The following is an 18,723-nucleotide window of genomic DNA, read 5'->3' as shown; positions in this document are numbered from 1 at the left end:
GCCATATTTTTATATGCCTTCATTTAAGCCTTTTTCTGATCGATTGTAAAAGATTTGATTTACAGTTAGGTATACATTTTGGTTTGAGATAAGTATTATTATTTATAATTAAATGTCTAAATAGCATTACATGCATATGTAAGGACTATAAGTTACGAACAAGCTTTAATAATTATACATTTAGTGGCGTACCAAATATTTTTTACAGGAGATCAATAACCAAATCGTGTCGAATTCATATTGAATTGTAACGCAAATAAATTTGCCCTTTCATAATAATTGACTTAATTTCTATCGTCCCTGTATATCTACAGATTAATAAACAAACAATGCATTAAAACTACACTACTATTTACAAAATTGCCAAAGGTAGGTAACGGTTTACCTACAACTAACTACGTGACAGAACTGACAAAAATGTCCGCACTGGATTTTGTTTGTGCATTGCATGTTGTGACGATTTTGAGCAGTAAAAGGTTTGGAGGAAACATTCAAAATAACCTTTGTTCCCTCAGGCCTGGACCCTCGACAAGGAGCCATCACCAGTATATGGGAGATGACGGTGTCCGAGCGACAGAACGCGGCCGTCTTCCTCGAACACACCACCGTCCGACCCTTCGTCTACTGTCGCTACTTTTTCAAATGCTTCTTCTGCCACGAACACTACTCCGAAATCAACTCATTACTCAAACACACAGATACACACGAAATACCCAAAACAGACAAAATTCTCAAGGAGCTACTCCCGAAAGGAAAACGAACAGTAAAAGTGGATATATCCGCACTAAAATGCAGAATTTGTAACGAAAACTTCAGCGATTTAGACAAAATCCGAGCGCATTTAACAGACGCACACGATAAAGAGTTTACCAAATCAGGGAATGGCCTAGTTGCTTATAACTTAACTGTTACCAGCGGACAGTTTTCTTGTCACATATGCAACAAAATTTTCCAAACATTTATACTTCTAAACCGACATATGAACGTGCACTTTAGTAATGCGATCTGCGAAACATGTGGGGTTGGATTTATGACTCATCAGCGGTTGATGCAGCATAAGGAGATACATTTACCAGGAGGCTATCCATGCGAGAAGTGCAAAAAGGTTTACACCACCAGCTCCAACTTAAGGTATCATATAGAGAAGGCTCATGAAGGTTCAACTAGAATGCGAATGCTGCGTTGTCCACACTGCCCTGAAAGATTTTTCGAGCATTTCCGAAAACTGCGGCATTTGAAAGAAGCCCATGGAATAACATTTACCTTTGAATGCGAGACCTGTAAATCCACCTTTCCCAGCCGCCGAGCTCTAACCATGCACACTAACAAGTTTCATACGCAGAAAACTCAATGCGAAATATGCAAGAAGAGTTTCAGCTGCCGCACGACTTTAAAAAAACACATGGTATCTCATACGGGAGAGCGGAATTTCGTATGTAACTTATGTCAGAAAGCGTACAGACATCAGAAAAGCTTGAAACAACATATGAGAACGCATTTACAGGATGATTTTAATAAATTCATGTGTGCCGAGTGCGGGGCTGGATTTCCGAACCGAAACGATTTTAACAAACATGTTAAAGAGTGGCATCCGCGGTGCTTCTTTAATTTTGCCGTGAACTAAACATTTATAGAAATAAACATATTGTATTTTTGTACAAGAACTAGTCAGTAACTACCTCTTACTCGAAAATATTGCAATGAATTCGAAATAAGAATTGTAACGTTACTCAAGCTCAAAAGGTAACATGCCTATATTGTCTATGATCTCTTTAGCAATAAAGATTAAGTTACTAAATTATTTCAGTTTCTTTTCTTGTGTGTTATCCTACGCCATTTGATATAAGATGGAAGGCCAGTATGAACACTAGCTATGAGCTAGGTAACTATATTACATTTACAATAAGGTAAACTATGATTAGTTTCCAGATTGCCAATATCATTAAACGTGATATTTTTCTTCCACAGACGATAGACCAAGCATTAAAACAAGCGTTTGGCAAATGACGCTGCCGGAACGAAAAAACGCGGCAACTTTCATTCAATACACCACAGTCAGACCTTTCATATTCATGGGGACTTGTTTCAAGTGCTTCTACTGTGCCGAGTACTTCTCGAAACTTCCAGCTTTACTTGACCATACCAGCAATCACAAAATCCCGGAAGAATCAGAACTCCTAGAGAAATACGTTCACAAAGAAAAGAGGGTGTTACAAGTTGATATATCAGACCTGCATTGCCGCTTATGTAGTTTAAAATATCCCGATCTTCAAACAGTTAAAGAGCATTTACAAAATCAACACGAAAAGACTTTCTATCCCGCCAGTAATGGCATGACTGAGTATAACATGGAATTAAAGAACGGTGCCTTCGTATGTCACATTTGTGACAGCGGTTTCCACACATTCTCACTTCTCAACTCTCACATGAATTGTCACGTTGGCAAAGTGGTTTGCGAGACTTGCGGAGCTGGCTTCTTGAACAAATACTTTCTTTTAAAACACAAGGAAACTCATGTAGATAACAAATTCAACTGTAAGGAGTGTACTGCTGTATTTGGAAAGAAGAGTCAGCTAAAATACCATACTAAAATCATTCACAAAGGGCAAGAGAGAGTCAAACCGAAGAAATGTCCTCAATGCGATGAAACCTTTAAAGAACACTACAGTAAAGTAATCCACCTTAAAGAAGTCCACGGTGTATCGCAGACGTTTGAATGCCATATATGCAAAGCTAAGTTCACATCGCGATGGGCGATCACGCAACATACAACCCGATATCACACAGAGAAATATAAATGCGAGATTTGCTCTAAATGCTTCAGCATAGAGTCGAAACTAAAACAGCATATGCGTGGACATACTGGTGAGAGGAACTTCATCTGTCCAATTTGCAAGAACGCGTACATGCACAAGATGACGCTGAGGAAACATATGCGTAGTCATAATGCTGCTTACAAGTTTGTGTGTGCTGAATGTGGAGCTGGATTTCATAATAAAAATGACTTCGGGAAACATACCAAGCAATGGCATGCGCCTTCCAGTGATCTCATAGTTCGATGAAAGTTAAAATTATAAGATGTAATTAATGCAAGGACTTGGAAATAGGACTCAATGTAAAAAGCCTTCCAGCTACATATATTGACGATCGGGTTTAGATAATTGCTGACTAAGTAAAAGCCAAAGGCGTATTTAAATATTTCGTGTCCCATAGGCCAGTTAGATTCGCCGCCCTATTGAGAGATGATAGTACATTTAATCCTGTTTTGCTGCCGTAAGATCAACGAATTCAATCGATCGACCAAATGACTCATACGCAATGTGCTGTGTGATTATCGGCGACTTTTGGAAAGGCATTTATAGGTATTTTAAACTGCGCACGACCTACTTGGATGACATACGAACATTCAACTTTGTGAAAAATATATAGAAGTTTAACGCAATACTTTAAGATTTTATTTATAATTTTGTTGTGTGAAAAATAACATACCAAATATTGTTGGTGGTATAATCCGATTGGAAAATGGGACAAAATAGCACTGATATTAATGGAAAATAACTTATGAACGTAATAAAATCATTGCAACAATGTTTAGCTTTTTAATGAATACGAATAGTTTCGGGATGAGAATTCTCCTTAAAACATAAATACAGGAGACCTTTGTTATATAACGTCTGCGAAAAGGTATCACCAACTTTTTGTGACTATTTGATTTATTTGTAGTATAATATAGTAAGATGCATGTTATGATAAATAATCCAATGAAAACCGCTTTTCGGCCATTAAGAACAATAGAACAAGCCATAAATTTCAGCTGCCAATTAAACCTGTATATTTTCTTCCACAGGCAAGTCAGGCTTAGAAACGAGCATCTGGCAAATGACAGTGCCGGAGCGAAAAAACGCGGCTTCATTCATAATGTACACCACCGTCCGACCTTTCATATTCATGGGATCTAGCTTTAAATGCTTCTATTGCCTGGAATACCATTCAGAGCTGCCCGCTTTACTGGAGCACACGTCAGCGCACGAAATAACGGAGAATTTTAAGGTTATACTGGAAAAATATGTTCACAAGGGAAAGAGGACGCTTCAAGTAGACATATCTAATTTGAGATGCCGGCTTTGCAACCAAAGATACAAAAACCTAGATGCTATAAGAGAGCATTTGAAGGCAGAACATAAAAAGGAGTTTTTCCCGGCGACAAACGGAATGACAGAATACAATATGGAATTAAAAAATGGCGCGTTCATATGCCATATTTGCGATAGCGAATTTCATTCGTTTCCGCTTTTGAATTCTCATATGAATTGCCATGTAGGGAAAGTAGTTTGCGAGAGCTGCGGTGCTGGCTTTTTAAACCAGCATTTCTTGATGAAACATAAAGAAACGCACTTCAATGTAAAGTTCAATTGCAAGCACTGTGACTCTGTTTTCTTAAAGAAGAGTCAATTGAAATACCACACAGAAATTATACACAAAGGCAAAGCTAGAGTCCAACCGAAAAAATGTCCACAATGCGACCAAACTTTCAAAGAACATTACAGTAAGATGATTCATTTGAAAGACGTCCACGGCATCATTAAAACATTCCCCTGCCATCTCTGCAAGGCAACGTTCACAACTCGCCGGGCCATAACGCAACATACAACCAGATTTCATACAGAAAAGTTCAAATGCGAAGTGTGTTCGAAATGCTTCAGCATAGAGTCGAAGTTGAAGCAGCATATGCGGGGACATACTGGTGAAAGGAATTTCATCTGCCCGATTTGCAAGAACGCGTACATGCACAAGATGACGCTTCGCAAGCATATGCGTAGTCACAGCGCCGCATACAAGTTAGTGTGTTCCGAATGTGGTGCTGGTTTCCACAATAAGAACGATTATGCGAAACACTCGAAACAGTGGCATGCCAGCTACGGAGAGACCATAGATATAGGACATCCAAAAGATGAAGCCAAAGCAAGCGGTCACCGTAGCCATTTGGTTTTTGTGTACGATTAACAAGGTGAGCCCAATGTTTCGCCAGTCGCTCATATCGATAAACTATAAGTCAGACTGTGACAAGGCCAAACAATAATAACGCTTTCTCTGCTACTCCTACTGAAAGTTACATAAGACTATCCTCTTCGGTCATTTCCCTCCCCTCACCCTCCGCCCCCTTCTGCTCATGTCTAATCGGTCTGATCCAATCACACTACATTCATGCCCCGCCATCTCAATTCATATCGATTAATTTAATGTCATACCGGCCGTGTCGTAGTCCAACTGAGATTCATGAAAGGAAAACTGTATACCTTATAATTTATTTGTAAATAAAATTAATAATTATTTATTTAAAATATTTTATCGTTTAATTTAACCCTTCGGTTACCGGTTCTAACCCTTGGACTGCTACAAATCCGGGTGGCGATAAAGCCCTCCATTCACGGCAGTCCGGCTCATGCAGGATTGTGAATGTTGTCGCGGCCTGCATAGCGTCCGACAACATCCGAGCAGAATGCCTCTTGGGTCTTGCAGAATTTTGCAAGCTCCGCCCACCGCTTGCAGTTCACCGCGCAGGATTGTCAGTGGCTCGGCGTCTTACGTAGGAGCCCGCGTAGCCAACATGCATGCATGCATGTAGCGTAGCGTAGTTATCTCTCTCTATACCTAACTCTTCTATATTAGTGCTACAGTGACAGTTGCGTTTCATTCCCTACGGAGCGTTAACGATTGGCATGTTGGCTACGCGGGCAGGACTGCCATGTTACGAGCAGGACCGTGAATTTTGATGAAGGACAGGACAGACCGAATCAGGATGTATGCACGTTTATACGTATTCTTTTAATTTGGAGCTCTGCACTCTTCACCGTAAATCTAAACTTGGTGATTAAATTGTGTACGTGTGAACGCTAGATGAGATTGACGCAATTTTTTTTTTTGATCAAATTGTCAATTGGATCAATTTGCCTGGTTGGGCCCTTATTTGCTCGGTTGCGATTTGGTTGCGATACTACGCCCGTCTGTTGTGATTCTATGACATGGAATAAGTAGAGAAAAAAAACAAAAACGTCAAAATAATATAGTCTCTGACCGAGCCAGCCTATATAAGTAAAAGTCGTAACTATTTATCTAACTAAAACACATATTTTATGAATGAAAATCTAACATAAACTGTTTTGTATAATGAACTCGAATAAAGAAAGAAACATGGATTGGAAACCTACACCAAATATCTGCCGGTGCTGCCTCACCGACGGCTGTTACAAAAACATTTCAGCTGCTTATTATTTCTCTGGCGAAAAAGAAGTTTACGAAGAAATGCTGAAAGAAACTCTACATATACAGGTAAAATGAATGTTCTAATCTATTTAACGTATGGTTTAAATCAGTTTTTTACTGGTAATGTAAATATCTAATGTGTTAAGTGCACTTAAAGTAATAACTTCATAAATAGTGTATAATTCGGTGTTTATACCTATTATGTACCTTTTAACTACTTTAACTAATAAATAATCGCTCAATCATCTATCCCGCAACTGCAAAAATCAATTATTTCGTATGTTGAACAGATTTCTGACCAAAATGGAGCAAATAAACTGATTTGTGAAGATTGCATTGGTCGGCTTCGGGATGCCTGCGCTTTCAAGCAAACTATACTCCAGAGTGAGGCTACACTCAGCGAATATGACACATTGCAACATAGTGAAGGTTTGTAAAATAAAGTAATGGGTCTACCATTAACTAGGCTCGGAAAACACCTGTCATATTAAAAACATAACCCTGTCCCAAACAACAGAAACTGTTATACCAATGTCAATGATCAATGCGGCTAGTGTGATGGGTACCTTTGCGCCGGAGTCAACTCAGGGGGAGATTTTTTTACTAGGCTTAGGCTAATCTTACGTTATAATTGTTTTTTTGTACTCATATGCTTAACTCTTAAAATGGATATGTTTTAATTTTTGTCAACAATTAAAAATGTCACCCCCATGACATCTGTAGACTGAATAGCCGGGTCCACACAGAGCGAGCGAGCGAGCATGTACATGCAAGGCAATTTGCTCACACACAAACTGGCCAGTGTAGACGTGCTGAGGCGGCGCGCTTGGGCGAGGAAAACGCACGGGCACGTCTACACTGGCCGGTTTGTGCGTGAGGAAATTGCCTCGCGCATATGCTCGCTCGGTCAAGCTATAGAACAGGGATGGGCAAAGTACGGCCCACGGGACATCTCCGGCCCGCTAAAGGATTTTATCTCCGCCGCCGGTCATATGAAATAGTTACTATATGGCATTAGCCCACATTAATAGCAAATCAAAAAACATTTATGCTGCTATTCTGGCCCTACTCTTAAATTTCTTAAACTTTCTAGCCCCCTATGAAAAAAGTTTGCCCACCACTGGTTTAGAAGCTTTTATTTTAATATTACAAACAAAATATTGAATATACTTACAGATATTGACATGGAGTCAGGCCTAAAGTTATCAGATGTGAAGGTGGAGCCGTTGCCAATAGAAACAGACTGTGTCAGCAACGGGTGTCCAGATGATGCTAGTCTAGATGATGATGGTGAGTAAATAAATGGATAACAATTAAATAATGTAGACATTTTGGTTAGACAGATTCACAGGAGGGAGGTTTAATAGTAATTTATACAATTGTGATGTGTCTTAGTAATAGGGTCTGGTTTTACCCTTTGGGTAGTTGTGTACGGAACCCTATATAAAAACTGTTGTAGTTTGTAACCTCTTTTGTGCTGACAAATATTTAGTTTCTAGTTCTTTTCTATTTTTGATTTGCCTAGTTACCTCAACATCGAATAAAACACACACACAAACACTCACATCAAAGGCATAAACATTTCTTTTACCTCTATTTTATTACAAGCTTTTATTTACTTTCACCTGACGTTGTCTGTTTGTAATCAAATCTTGCAAGTTAAATTTGATCCACTTCCCGGTTTCCGATTGAGCTGAAAATTTGCATACATATAACGAGAGGACATAGAAAGAGAAACTCTGTGATAAAAAAACGCAACCTAATTGTGTTTGGGGTTTTTAGAATTTGCTCGATGAGTATTAGTTGCCTGTGGAAAGAAAAGTACAGTCAGCGATAAAAGCTTGTACCAAAAATGAAATTTTTGCCAAAAACTTTTTCACTTTTTTAATTCACTGTGGAATTCATATAAAAGGGTATACAATTATGTAATCAATAACATAACAAAGACATTAAAAATACAAATCTAATCCATCCATCGCCTCACAGAACTTCATACATTCACTACAGATAACAGACCAACCACTACCTAATTTCCTAATTTTTACAACAAAAACGAACGTAAAACGAACTATAATGAGATGGTTAAGATTAATCCCGCATTGACTATCATCTGTTTCAGAGATTCTCGCCAACATAAAAGACGAGCTCACGAAAAATGACTCGAGTTTAAAAGACGGCACCAAGAAACCCGCGAGACTGAAACGGAAATCAATGACTAAGAAAAGCAGAATGAAACATGAGAATGCAGGTACGCATTTGACTCGGAACGCTTCGCCTATACTCGGCTAGCTTGGCTTGCTTGTTAATAGGCGGTTCCACACAGAGCGAGCAGCGTCGCGAGGAAATTTCCTCGCGCGGCAAACGGCTCATATAGACGTACTTCGGCTCAAGCAGCGCGCTCTGCCGAGGGTAGCGCGCGCGCTGCCTCGGCCGAGGCACGTCTACATGAGCCGTTTGCCGCGCGAGGAAATTTCCTCGCGACGCTGCTCACTCTGTGTGGACCCGCCTATTGTCAATTTAGTTAGCTTGTCAATAGCGAAACATTGACAATTAGTTTTATAGTTTTATTTTTCTTTGTTACCTACTAATATACACTCGGGAGCAAAAAAATCGACTCAAGTCACATTTTTTAGTTTTTTTAAATTTTTCTGAAAACGTTGAATATTTCAGTGAAAATGAAATTGCAGTTTTATTGTTTATTAATTAAGCTATCAAAAACATTAACAACTGTTGAAATCGGTTTGGTAAATTTCAGGTTATTGTTATTTTTGTAGAAAACAACATTTTACCTGCTTTGATTATGCACGAGTTGCGCACCTTTGAGGGCCATAAAAACCGGTGTATCCGGTTATTTCTTATCAGTCAGTAGTATCCGGCAGTATCCGCAAGGCCTGTAGATTGTTTGCTATCTACAGGCCTTGCGGATACTGCCGGATAGCAGAGATGCAAGCCGACCTACAGCAGCTTCTGGTGGACTCCCCCGTGCCGACCATCCTGGCCGGGGACTTCAACGCCGAGCATCCCGCTTGGAACTCCTCCGCGCACTCCCCTCCGGGGGACATCATCTACCGGATCGTGGAGGACCTGGATCTCGTAGCGGCCGGGCCGTACGAGCCCACCCACTACCACGACGCCGATGTGTACCGCAGAGGTACCACCATCGACTTCGCGATCTCACGCGGAGTCAATGCCCTTATGCGGCACGAGGTATTTCACGATCTCTCATCCGACCACAGGCCGGTGCTCCTGACCATCGCAGACCAGCCGACGACGAGACTCACCAGAGGACCTGGACGCCGCTACGACTGGACGGCTTTCTCAGAAGCCATGGTAAACACTCCCCGTACAGGTCCCATCTCGACCGCAGAAGAGGTCAACGCAGCAGCAGCAACAATCACGGAGGACATCAAGGCGGCCCTCACAGTGGCCGGCCGCACGATCCCGCAGACGGACCGGCGCACCCCACTCCCAAGGCCGCTCCAAGCGCTTTTGGAGAAAAAGCGCTGGTACAGGAAACAGTGGCAAAGGACTAGGGCCCAGTCGGTCAAGGCTGAGCTCAATCGTCTAGAGCGACTGTTAAGGGACAAACTCAGCGAGCACAGAGCTGCAAGCTGGGAAGCACACATTGACAGCATAACTGATCACGTTCCGTCCATCCACAGGTTATGCAGACAACTCAGCACGGCGCCCGAACCAATTCGGCCCCTACTGGACGACACGGACGGGTACCTGAAGTACACTGCCAAGGACAGAGCGGAAATACTCGCTCGCAGCCTTGAGCAGCAATTCAGGCCCAACCCCGACACCGACCCGCAGCACACAGCGGACATCGTTCAGCACGTTCGAGATTATCTCAGCGTGCCTGTACAGCCACACGATGACCCACTGTACTTCTCTCCTTCACAGGTCCAGGCGTCCATCAAACGCCACTGCAACCCGAGGAAGGCGCCGGGCCCCGACGAGATCCCAAACATGGCGCTCCGCCACCTGCCGCTAAACACCTTAGCGGCGGTGGCGCGCCTGTTCAACGGGATCCTGCGGTCGGGGCACTTCCCCGACATCTGGAAGACCGGGCGGGTCATCGTCCTTCCCAAGCCAGGGAAGGACAGAAAAGACCCGAAGAACTACCGGCCAATCACGTTGCTATGCAACCTCTCCAAGGTGTTTGAGAGGATGCTGCTCCGGCACCTCTCACCACACATCACTCCCAGGCCGGAGCAATTTGGTTTCAGGTCTCAACACTCCACGACGCTGCAGCTCACCCGCGTCCTACACCACATGGGCGCGGCGCTCAACAAGAAGGAGTACACAGTCGCGGTTCTCCTAGACATGGAGAAAGCTTTTGACCGAGTCTGGCACGATGGTCTAATATACAAACTTTCTCTGTCCACAGCACCCCGCCGCATCGTGAGAGTCATCGCATCCTTCCTGGCAGACCGCCGCTTCCACGTACAAGTGGAAAGCGCGGTGTCACAGGAACGCCGCATCCAGGCTGGCGTCCCGCAGGGGAGCTGCCTGTCGCCCGCATGCTATGCGTGCTATACCGACGACATTCCTGTCGTTGGGCAAGCGCAGCTAGCCCTCTTCGCAGACGACGCCGCCTACTTTGCGACATCTTTTAAGATGCCGCACGCTGTATCCAAGATACAGCCGACGCTTGACGCCCTTCCTGACTGGCTCTCCAAATGGAGGCTATCAGTCAATGTGGGCAAAACGCAAGCGCTCATCACAGGGCAAGCCACCGCCCTACCCAATCCTCCTTCCCTTTTAGGTCAGCCGCTCACATGGTCGCCCGCAGTGAAATACCTGGGGGTGACCATAGACAGGAGGCTCAACATGGACCGGCACGCCGCAGACACAGTTCGAAGAGCGAAAGTCGCTCGCATGTGTCTGCGTCCGGTCTTCTGCAGTAAGCTCCCTGTACGGACCAAGCTTGGTCTGTACAAAGCTTACGTACGATCAAGACTTACCTATGCTTCACCTGCCTGGTACTCTTTCTGTTCCAGGTCAAACAAGGAGAAGATGAGGCGCCAGGAGACCCTCACACTGAGGACCATCCTCAAGTGCCCGCGGTACGTCAGCAACGCAGCCCTCGCCGAGACACTGAAGTGGCGCGGCCTGGAGGAGTTCGTCGAGCGTCTCGCGCGGGTCATGTTTGACCGCGCGGACAACGCCGGCCACGACCATCTTCGGGACATCGCGCCACACCACAACACCAGACCTCCGGAGAGGTGGGCTCGGGACTTGCCCCGAGCCCTTCTACACCAGCAGTAGCTGACCAGCACTGCACACCACACCACAATCGGATACAACACGCCACACACGCCAGCTAAGCTGCCGGTCGCCTTCTCCGCGGCTCCATAACCTGGCCCCGCTCAAACGGTATCACCAGGTTAGGGGCCGTGGGGTTGGATAACGATCGGTAGCGAAGAGCTGGCCCACACCAGCTGCCCACACCGTCCCCAAAATGACGGCCAACAGACCACCCCACCAGTCGGTGGGGAAGCGACCCGCGACAGCCGCCGCAGCCATTGTGCGGTAGCGGCCCCTCATACCCCCCTGACGGGGGGTATCGACAGATCACTCACACTCACATTTCTTATCAGTCTCTTATCAGAAGTTGACCTGTGCACATCTCCCGCAATCATTCCCTGGAATTACCTGCAAGAAAATGGACACGACAGAAACTGAAGCCGGCCAAGTTATCGTCTTGCTCAATCAAGGCCTTACGCAGCGTGCAGTTGCTGAACAGCTGAATTTAAGTCAGTCTGCTGTTTCCAGAGTCAACCAAAAATTCATTCGGACTGGAAACCTTGCTCGCAAACCTGGATCTGGCCGTCTCAGGTGCACATCGAGGAGAGAGGACCACTTCATCGTTACGGCCAGTCTTCGTGATCGACAGCGTACCGGCGTTGACATCCAGCAGCAGCTGATGCAGAACCGAGAGCAACCAGTCAGCAAGTGGACAGTTCGTCGAAGACTTAAGGAAGCCAACCTTACCCCAAAAAGGCCTGCCACAGGGCCCAAACTGACAGGGAGGCACCGGGACGCTCGTATGGATTTCGTAACCACTTACGAAAATTGGACGTACGAACAATGGAGCCGCGTACTCTTCAGCGATGAGTGCAGGGTGTGTCTCCATGGCAGTGACAGAAGAAGACGGGTGTACCGAAGACCTGGAGAACGATTTGCGCAGTGCTGCATCTCCGAGACGGTCGCCTACGGAGGGGGATCTGTCATGATGTGGGCGGGGATATCCATGGAGGGGAGGACCGAGCTGGTTTTCATTCCTGGTGGGGGCCGCGGACGTGGTTTGAACGCAGATCGTTACATCACAGATATCCTGCAAGATCATGTCGTCCCCTATGCAGGATTTTATGAGGAGGGGTTCCATCTCATGCAAGATAACGCCCCTTGTCATACCGCAAGAGTCACGCGGGGATACCTTGCTGAGGTTGGCATCCCCACCCTTGCATGGCCACCTCTGGGTCCGGACTTGAACCCCATCGAGCACTTGTGGGATTATTTAAAAAGGAAGGTTCGAGCCCGGGATCCAGCTCCTGACACGATTTTGGCCCTGAAAGAGGCTTTGGTCGAGGAATGGGGAGCTTGTCCGCAGGATACCATCAGGAAGCTGATAAGATCCATGAAGAACCGGATTGCATGCGTCAAAAAGGCCCGAGGCGGAAATACAAAATATTAAACAGGAAAAATTAAATGGTTTTCTCTCTACGAAATTGCTTTTATTCCCATTTTCAGGACGTTAATTGAACGTGATTTTACCCATATTTTACCCCATTTTGCTAAAATCGCTCAGATTTCAGTATCTGAAATAATACTTCAGGAATTTTGTGTTTTTTAAAAAGGTAAATATAGCAGCTTTTTAATGGTTCTATTACTTTAAGAATACGCGAATTAGTTTCGGAGATATTTCGTTTTTAAATCCAACACAGATTTGAGTCGATTTTTTTGCTCCTAAGTGTAGTCTTGTAGACAAAAATATGGATATCTGGTGTCTGAAATAAATAATAATAATAATTCAGCCTATATACGTCCCACTGCTGGGCACAGGCCTCCTCTCATGCGCGAGAGGGTTCTGGCTATAGTCCCCACGCTAGCCCAATGCGGATTGGGAACTTCCACATACACCTTTGAATTTCTTCGCAGATGTATGCAGGTTTCCTCACGATGTTTTCCTGCACCGAAAAGCTAGTGGTAAATATCAAATGATATTTCGTACATAAGTTCCGAAAAACTTATTGGTACGAGCCAGGATTTGAACCCACGACCTCCGGATTGAAAGTCGGACGTCATATCCACTCTGCCACCACCGCTTGAGATAAATATTTTCATAAATTCATTGACCTCACTTTCATCCCGATCTCGACGGTAATTAGCGATAAGTAACTATTTCTATGTATACCCGTCGCAATACTGCAATAGCTAATGCATCTTAGTACGGGGTATCGTGTCGTCGCGTATTGAACCTTATCGTAATGCACGAAGGTATTGGGCTGTATGCACAGATTTCAAAAGTAAAGATAGGCCCGTTCATATAATCCCCACCGTACATTCTCGTTTGGTTTGCTTTGGTGGAAAGCTACAACGCCTGATACATCCACTACTTGACGCTAGATGTCGACTACGAAATAACCCGCGTTTTAGTAAGAAAACTGATGTATGGAGTTAACACTATACTGTATCCTTACTTGATTTTTTTATGTATAAAGGGTTAACGCCAAGAATTTGTTTCTTTCAGACTCTGATCAGGACAAATGGAAGGCGCTAGCGGAGCGCCGCGGCACCGGCCCGCTGCTGAGAGAGAACTCGCTCAAGTTACTCGCCAACTCGACCATGTCCGTGTTCCAGTGGAACAAAAGCTGGTAACATGTGCTTCTTCTTTTAAAAACCTGTTAATTACAATCTGATCAGGACGAGTGGAAGACGCTAGTGAGAGAACTCGCTCAAGTTACTCGCCAACTCGACCATGTCCGTGTTCCAGTGGAACAAAAGCTGGTAACATGTGCTTCTTCTTTTAAAAACCTGTTAATTACAGTCTGATCAGGACGAGTGGAAGACGCTAGTGAGAGAACTCGCTCAAGTTACTCGCCAACTCGACCATGTCCGTGTTCCAGTGGAATAAAAGCTGGTAACATGTGCTTCTTCTTTTAAAAACCTGTTAAATATAGTCTGATCAGGACGAGTGGAAGAAGCTAGTGAGAGAACTCGCTCAAGTTACTCGCCTACTCGACCATGTCCGTGTTCCAGTGGAAAAAGAGCTGGTAACGTGAGCTTCTTCTTTTAAAAACCTGTTAATTTCAGTATGATCAGGACAAGTAGATCGCGCTAGTGAAAGAACTCGGTCATGTTACTCGCCAACTCGACCATGTCCGTGTTCCAGTGGAACAAGAGCTGATAACATGAGCTTCTTCTTTTGAAAACCTGTTAATTTCAGTCTGATCAGGACAAGTGGAAGACGCTAGTGAGAGAACTCGCTCAAGTTACTCGCCAACTCGACCATGTCCGTGTTCCAGTGGAACAAAAGCTGGTAACGTGAGCTTCTTCTTTTAAAAACCTGTTAATTTCAGTATGATCAGGACAAGTAGATCGCGCTAGTGAAAGAACTCGGTCATGTTACTCGCCAACTCGACCATGTCCGTGTTCCAGTGGAACAAAAGCTGATAACATGAGCTTCTTCTTTTGAAAACCTGTTAATTTCAGTCTGATCAGGACAAGTGGACTAGTGAGAGAACTCGCTCAAGTTACTCGCCAACTCGACCATGTGTTCCAGTGGAACAAGAGCTGATAGCATGAGCTTCTTCTTTTGAAAACCTGTTAATTTCAGTCTGATCAGGACAAGTGGACTAGTGAGAGAACTCGCTCAAGTTACTCGCCAACTCGACCATGTGTTCCAGTGGAACAAGAGCTGGTAACGTGTGCTTCCTCTTTTAAAAGCCTGTTAATTTCAGTCCGATTAGGACAAGTGGAGGGCGCTAGTGAGAGAACTCGGTCAAGTTACTCGCCAACTCGACCATGTGTTCAGTGGAACAAAAGCTGCTAACGTGTGCTTTTTCTTATAAAAACCTATTAATTTCAGTCTGATTAGGACAAGTGGAGGGCGATAACGAGATAAGTCGGTCAAGTTACTCGCCAATTCGACCATGTCTGTGTTCCAGGTTCCAGTGGAACAATTCATTTTCATTTTGAAAAAAAAAACATGATTCATTTTGAACAATGAGACGCCTCGCCATAGGCCATAAAGAGAAATAAAAGCGTCCCCACTTTACACCAGAGTAAGCGTAGGAGTTGAAAATAGAGTTCCGGTTACTCTAGTTATAATATTAGCGGAAAATCGTTGAGCATTAGACTTTTTGTTTGCCGCGATATCTATTGTCGAGTAGCAGTACTGGGAGTTCCGCTACTCGATGCTAGATGTCGACTGCGAAAATATTAAGCATTTTGGTACCAAAACTGATGTATGGAGTGAGCACTCTATTACTTCTTATTTCTCTATAGCAGGGGATACATTATCTACTACTATTTTTTTTATTGATTTCACACATGGCGAATAGGCAAAAATATAAGAGTTCCAAATAGTTGAGTAAAAAACCCTAAAAAAGTGAAATTCTTATATATGTGGCTTTTCATGAGAGAATAGTCCTTATCCTCATGCACGCGGAGCACAGGACCCTTCTCTGATGGAAAGTCACATATATAATAGATAAATAAAGATAATAATATAATAAGGTGATAAGTTAATATCTGAACTGTCTAAAAACAACCCCCGCAGACATGGACCCCCCTAGGCGCGGGGCCCTTAGCATATGCTTTTTCTGCTGTTTGGTTAATCCGCCACTGTCCCGTGGTGCGCATACTATTTTTTCGCCCGGGGGGCAGAAAATTCCTTTGTAATTTGGGTGTCTTATATACAATTAAGGTCGTTTTCCGAAAAAATATATATTTATTTATCTCTTGAATAAATTGTAAAAAATTGAGTTGAAAATGTTCAGGAAAATAAAAAAATTACGTGCGAGATTGCGACATTTATCAAATTTATATATTTTATGTAGAATTTAATGTTTAACATATATTTTTTTCAAAAATGAAAATTGTGATTAACAGTTTGAAAAACTCGAATTTGTAAGCATTTGAGCCTTAATTTTTTGTGAAAGCACTACATATATATAAGGTAATAATCCAGAAAAAGGAAATTAATTTTGTCACTAAGGGCAGTTTGGCCATGCTTACCCGGCTGTACCATTTATCAGTAAATTTTAATAAACTTATTGTTTACAACGATTTTTTTTTTTGCTGAATTTGACCAAGTCAATTTTTTTACTCTTTGTGACCCCAGGAATGCGTGGTTAAAATCTGCCCACTTTGTATAGTATATATATACTTAAATACATAGAAAACATTACTCAGGAACAGATATTTGTGCACAGGAATAAATGCCCCGGGATTCGAATCCAGGCATCAGCTTCATCGGCAAGGTCACTAGTCCACTAAGCCAGACCGGTCGTAACATGAATAAGTTTATTTCATAAAAAGCCTAAACTCCCAAGGCGATTCTACTTTTTTCGAACCTAATTGTAAGTTTTAAGCCAAATTTACACATTACAGGTACCGCTGCTTCTGCTGCAAAGAGCCTTTTCCTGACATGATCGGCTTAAAACAGCACACACAAACCTCCCACACTCTAGAACACATCAAGAAGAAGATCATCCTCCAGCAGAACCGACTCGTCAAGGTCGAGGTCTCCGACTTACGCTGCAAAATCTGCCAAAAACCTACAGAAAACTTACAAAAATTAAAACAACACTTAGAAGAACATGACATCAAAATTGAAGGCGAAGATCTACTTGTACCGTTTAAAATTGAAGCAAATTTAAAATGCCAAATATGCTTAGAAAATTTTACAGTTTTTAGACTGTTGAATATGCATATGAATAAGCATTTTCAAAAGCAAGTTTGTCATATTTGTGGCGCGGCGTTTTCTAATCTAGTCTTTTTAAATCTGCATAAAACTAGGTCTCATAGACCGTTTCGTTGCAAGCATTGTGACGATGTATTTTCAAATAAAATAGATAAAAAACATCACGAAATATCAGTCCATAATGTTAAGTATGAAAGAAAATTACGCTTCCCATGTCCATATTGTAATGAAAGATTTTTTCAAGAAAATTTCAAAGTATTACATTTAGTTGAAAAACATGGTTTACCGAAACCTGAGCATAAGTGTTTAGTGTGTGAAAAAACGTTTGTGACTAGAAGTTTATGTAATAATCATATGAAAAACGTTCATATGAAGGAAAAGAATCATGAATGCGATGTGTGTCATAACCTCTTTTATACGAAGTCGGATGTGACGCGCCATAGAGTAACGCATACTGGGGAAAAGCGGTTTTGTTGTACTTTGTGTAGTACTCCGTTTGCGACGAAGGATTCTTTGAGGAGGCATATGAAAAGGACTCATGTTGGTTTGCATTAAATTGTTGAAGTTATTGTTGATTTTATTTATTTAGAACCCCATTTTTGAACCAGTAAACTCGGCTTTACGATCAAAAATTGTGACTGAAAGAGAACTGCATTAGGTATATCCAAGGGACCCATTTCTCGGACGATATTATTAGTCTACGAACTGACAAATTTACCTTCGCTAACGCTTCGATCAAGACAACACACTAATACCGTTCGAGTAGGCCCCTGTTTGGTCAAGATGATAACTTGATGGCTGATGTTCTATTCTTCTATAACCTACCTTGCTTCGTGATTTTGGATGTGATGAGCAAGGCTGGGAAAAAACGCCTACCTAACTTAACCTAATTGCAAAGCAGCTCGAACAGGGAAGACAGTATTGAGGTCTTTCTTGATCTGGCCAAAGCTTTCGATACAGTCTCGGCGCTAATTCTACTTTAAAAAACTTGAACATATTGGCATAAGAGGTTAGGCGCTGAGATGGTTCAAAAAACCATAAATCGCAGGCTGCACATCAGAGTCAGCGATACAATAAGTAGCGAGTTGCCCATCAATCTCGGTGTTCCACAGGGAAGCATCCTTGGGCCAACGCTCTTTCTTATATATGAATAACATTCTCTCAATCCAGCTGCAGACCAGAGTTGATATGTTACGCTGATGACACTGTGGTCTTCTTCACCTTCAGTGGGCGTTCATGTAAACTCCAGAAACTGGTATGTCATGTGTAGCGGACTGGCTGGATAAAAACGAATTGAATACCAAAAAAACTAAATTATTAACTTTTTATAAAACGCTTTCATCAGCACCTCTCTTGTAACACTGGCATTGTCTTCCAGTCACGGTTTATGCGACTCCATTGAGCGTGCAGAGACGGTCAAGTATCTCGGAGTGTTGATTGGCCAAAAGCTGTCCTTTAGACAACACATTAAAATACTGTCTGGCAAGGTTATTTACGTTATGAAGCTTCTAAGAGTTCTAAGG

General features: G+C 43.0%; 1 protein-coding gene across 5 annotated transcripts in view; it reads left to right on the top strand.

The window, feature by feature from the left end:
- LOC133531370 (zinc finger protein 615-like) overlaps positions 1-17,768 on the top strand; it is a 64,849-nt gene extending 47,081 nt beyond the window's left edge. Inside the window, exons 1-6 of one of the 5 annotated variants that reach the window (XM_061869561.1) lie at positions 6,079-6,330; positions 6,555-6,693; positions 7,441-7,554; positions 8,384-8,512; positions 14,024-14,147; positions 16,888-17,768. In XM_061869561.1, the coding sequence (XP_061725545.1) occupies positions 6,169-6,330; positions 6,555-6,693; positions 7,441-7,554; positions 8,384-8,512; positions 14,024-14,147; positions 16,888-17,755 (1,536 nt within the window). In that variant the 5' untranslated portion in view covers positions 6,079-6,168 and the 3' untranslated portion in view covers positions 17,756-17,768. Of the gene's footprint in view, positions 1-515; positions 1,802-1,968; positions 3,589-3,847; positions 5,343-6,078; positions 6,331-6,554; positions 6,694-7,440; positions 7,555-8,383; positions 8,513-14,023; positions 14,148-16,887 lie in introns of those variants that run through there. The other 4 variants (XM_061869541.1, XM_061869545.1, XM_061869552.1 and 1 more) reach the window with 4 other exon arrangements.
- Positions 17,769-18,723: the final 955 nt, after the last annotated feature.

The sequence above is a fragment of the Cydia pomonella genome, chromosome 25, assembly GCF_033807575.1.
Source record: "Cydia pomonella isolate Wapato2018A chromosome 25, ilCydPomo1, whole genome shotgun sequence".
Classification (NCBI taxonomy): Eukaryota; Metazoa; Arthropoda; class Insecta; order Lepidoptera; family Tortricidae; genus Cydia; species Cydia pomonella.
Note: the sequence above shows the minus strand (reverse complement) of the source record. Positions and strands in the feature narration are given on the sequence as shown.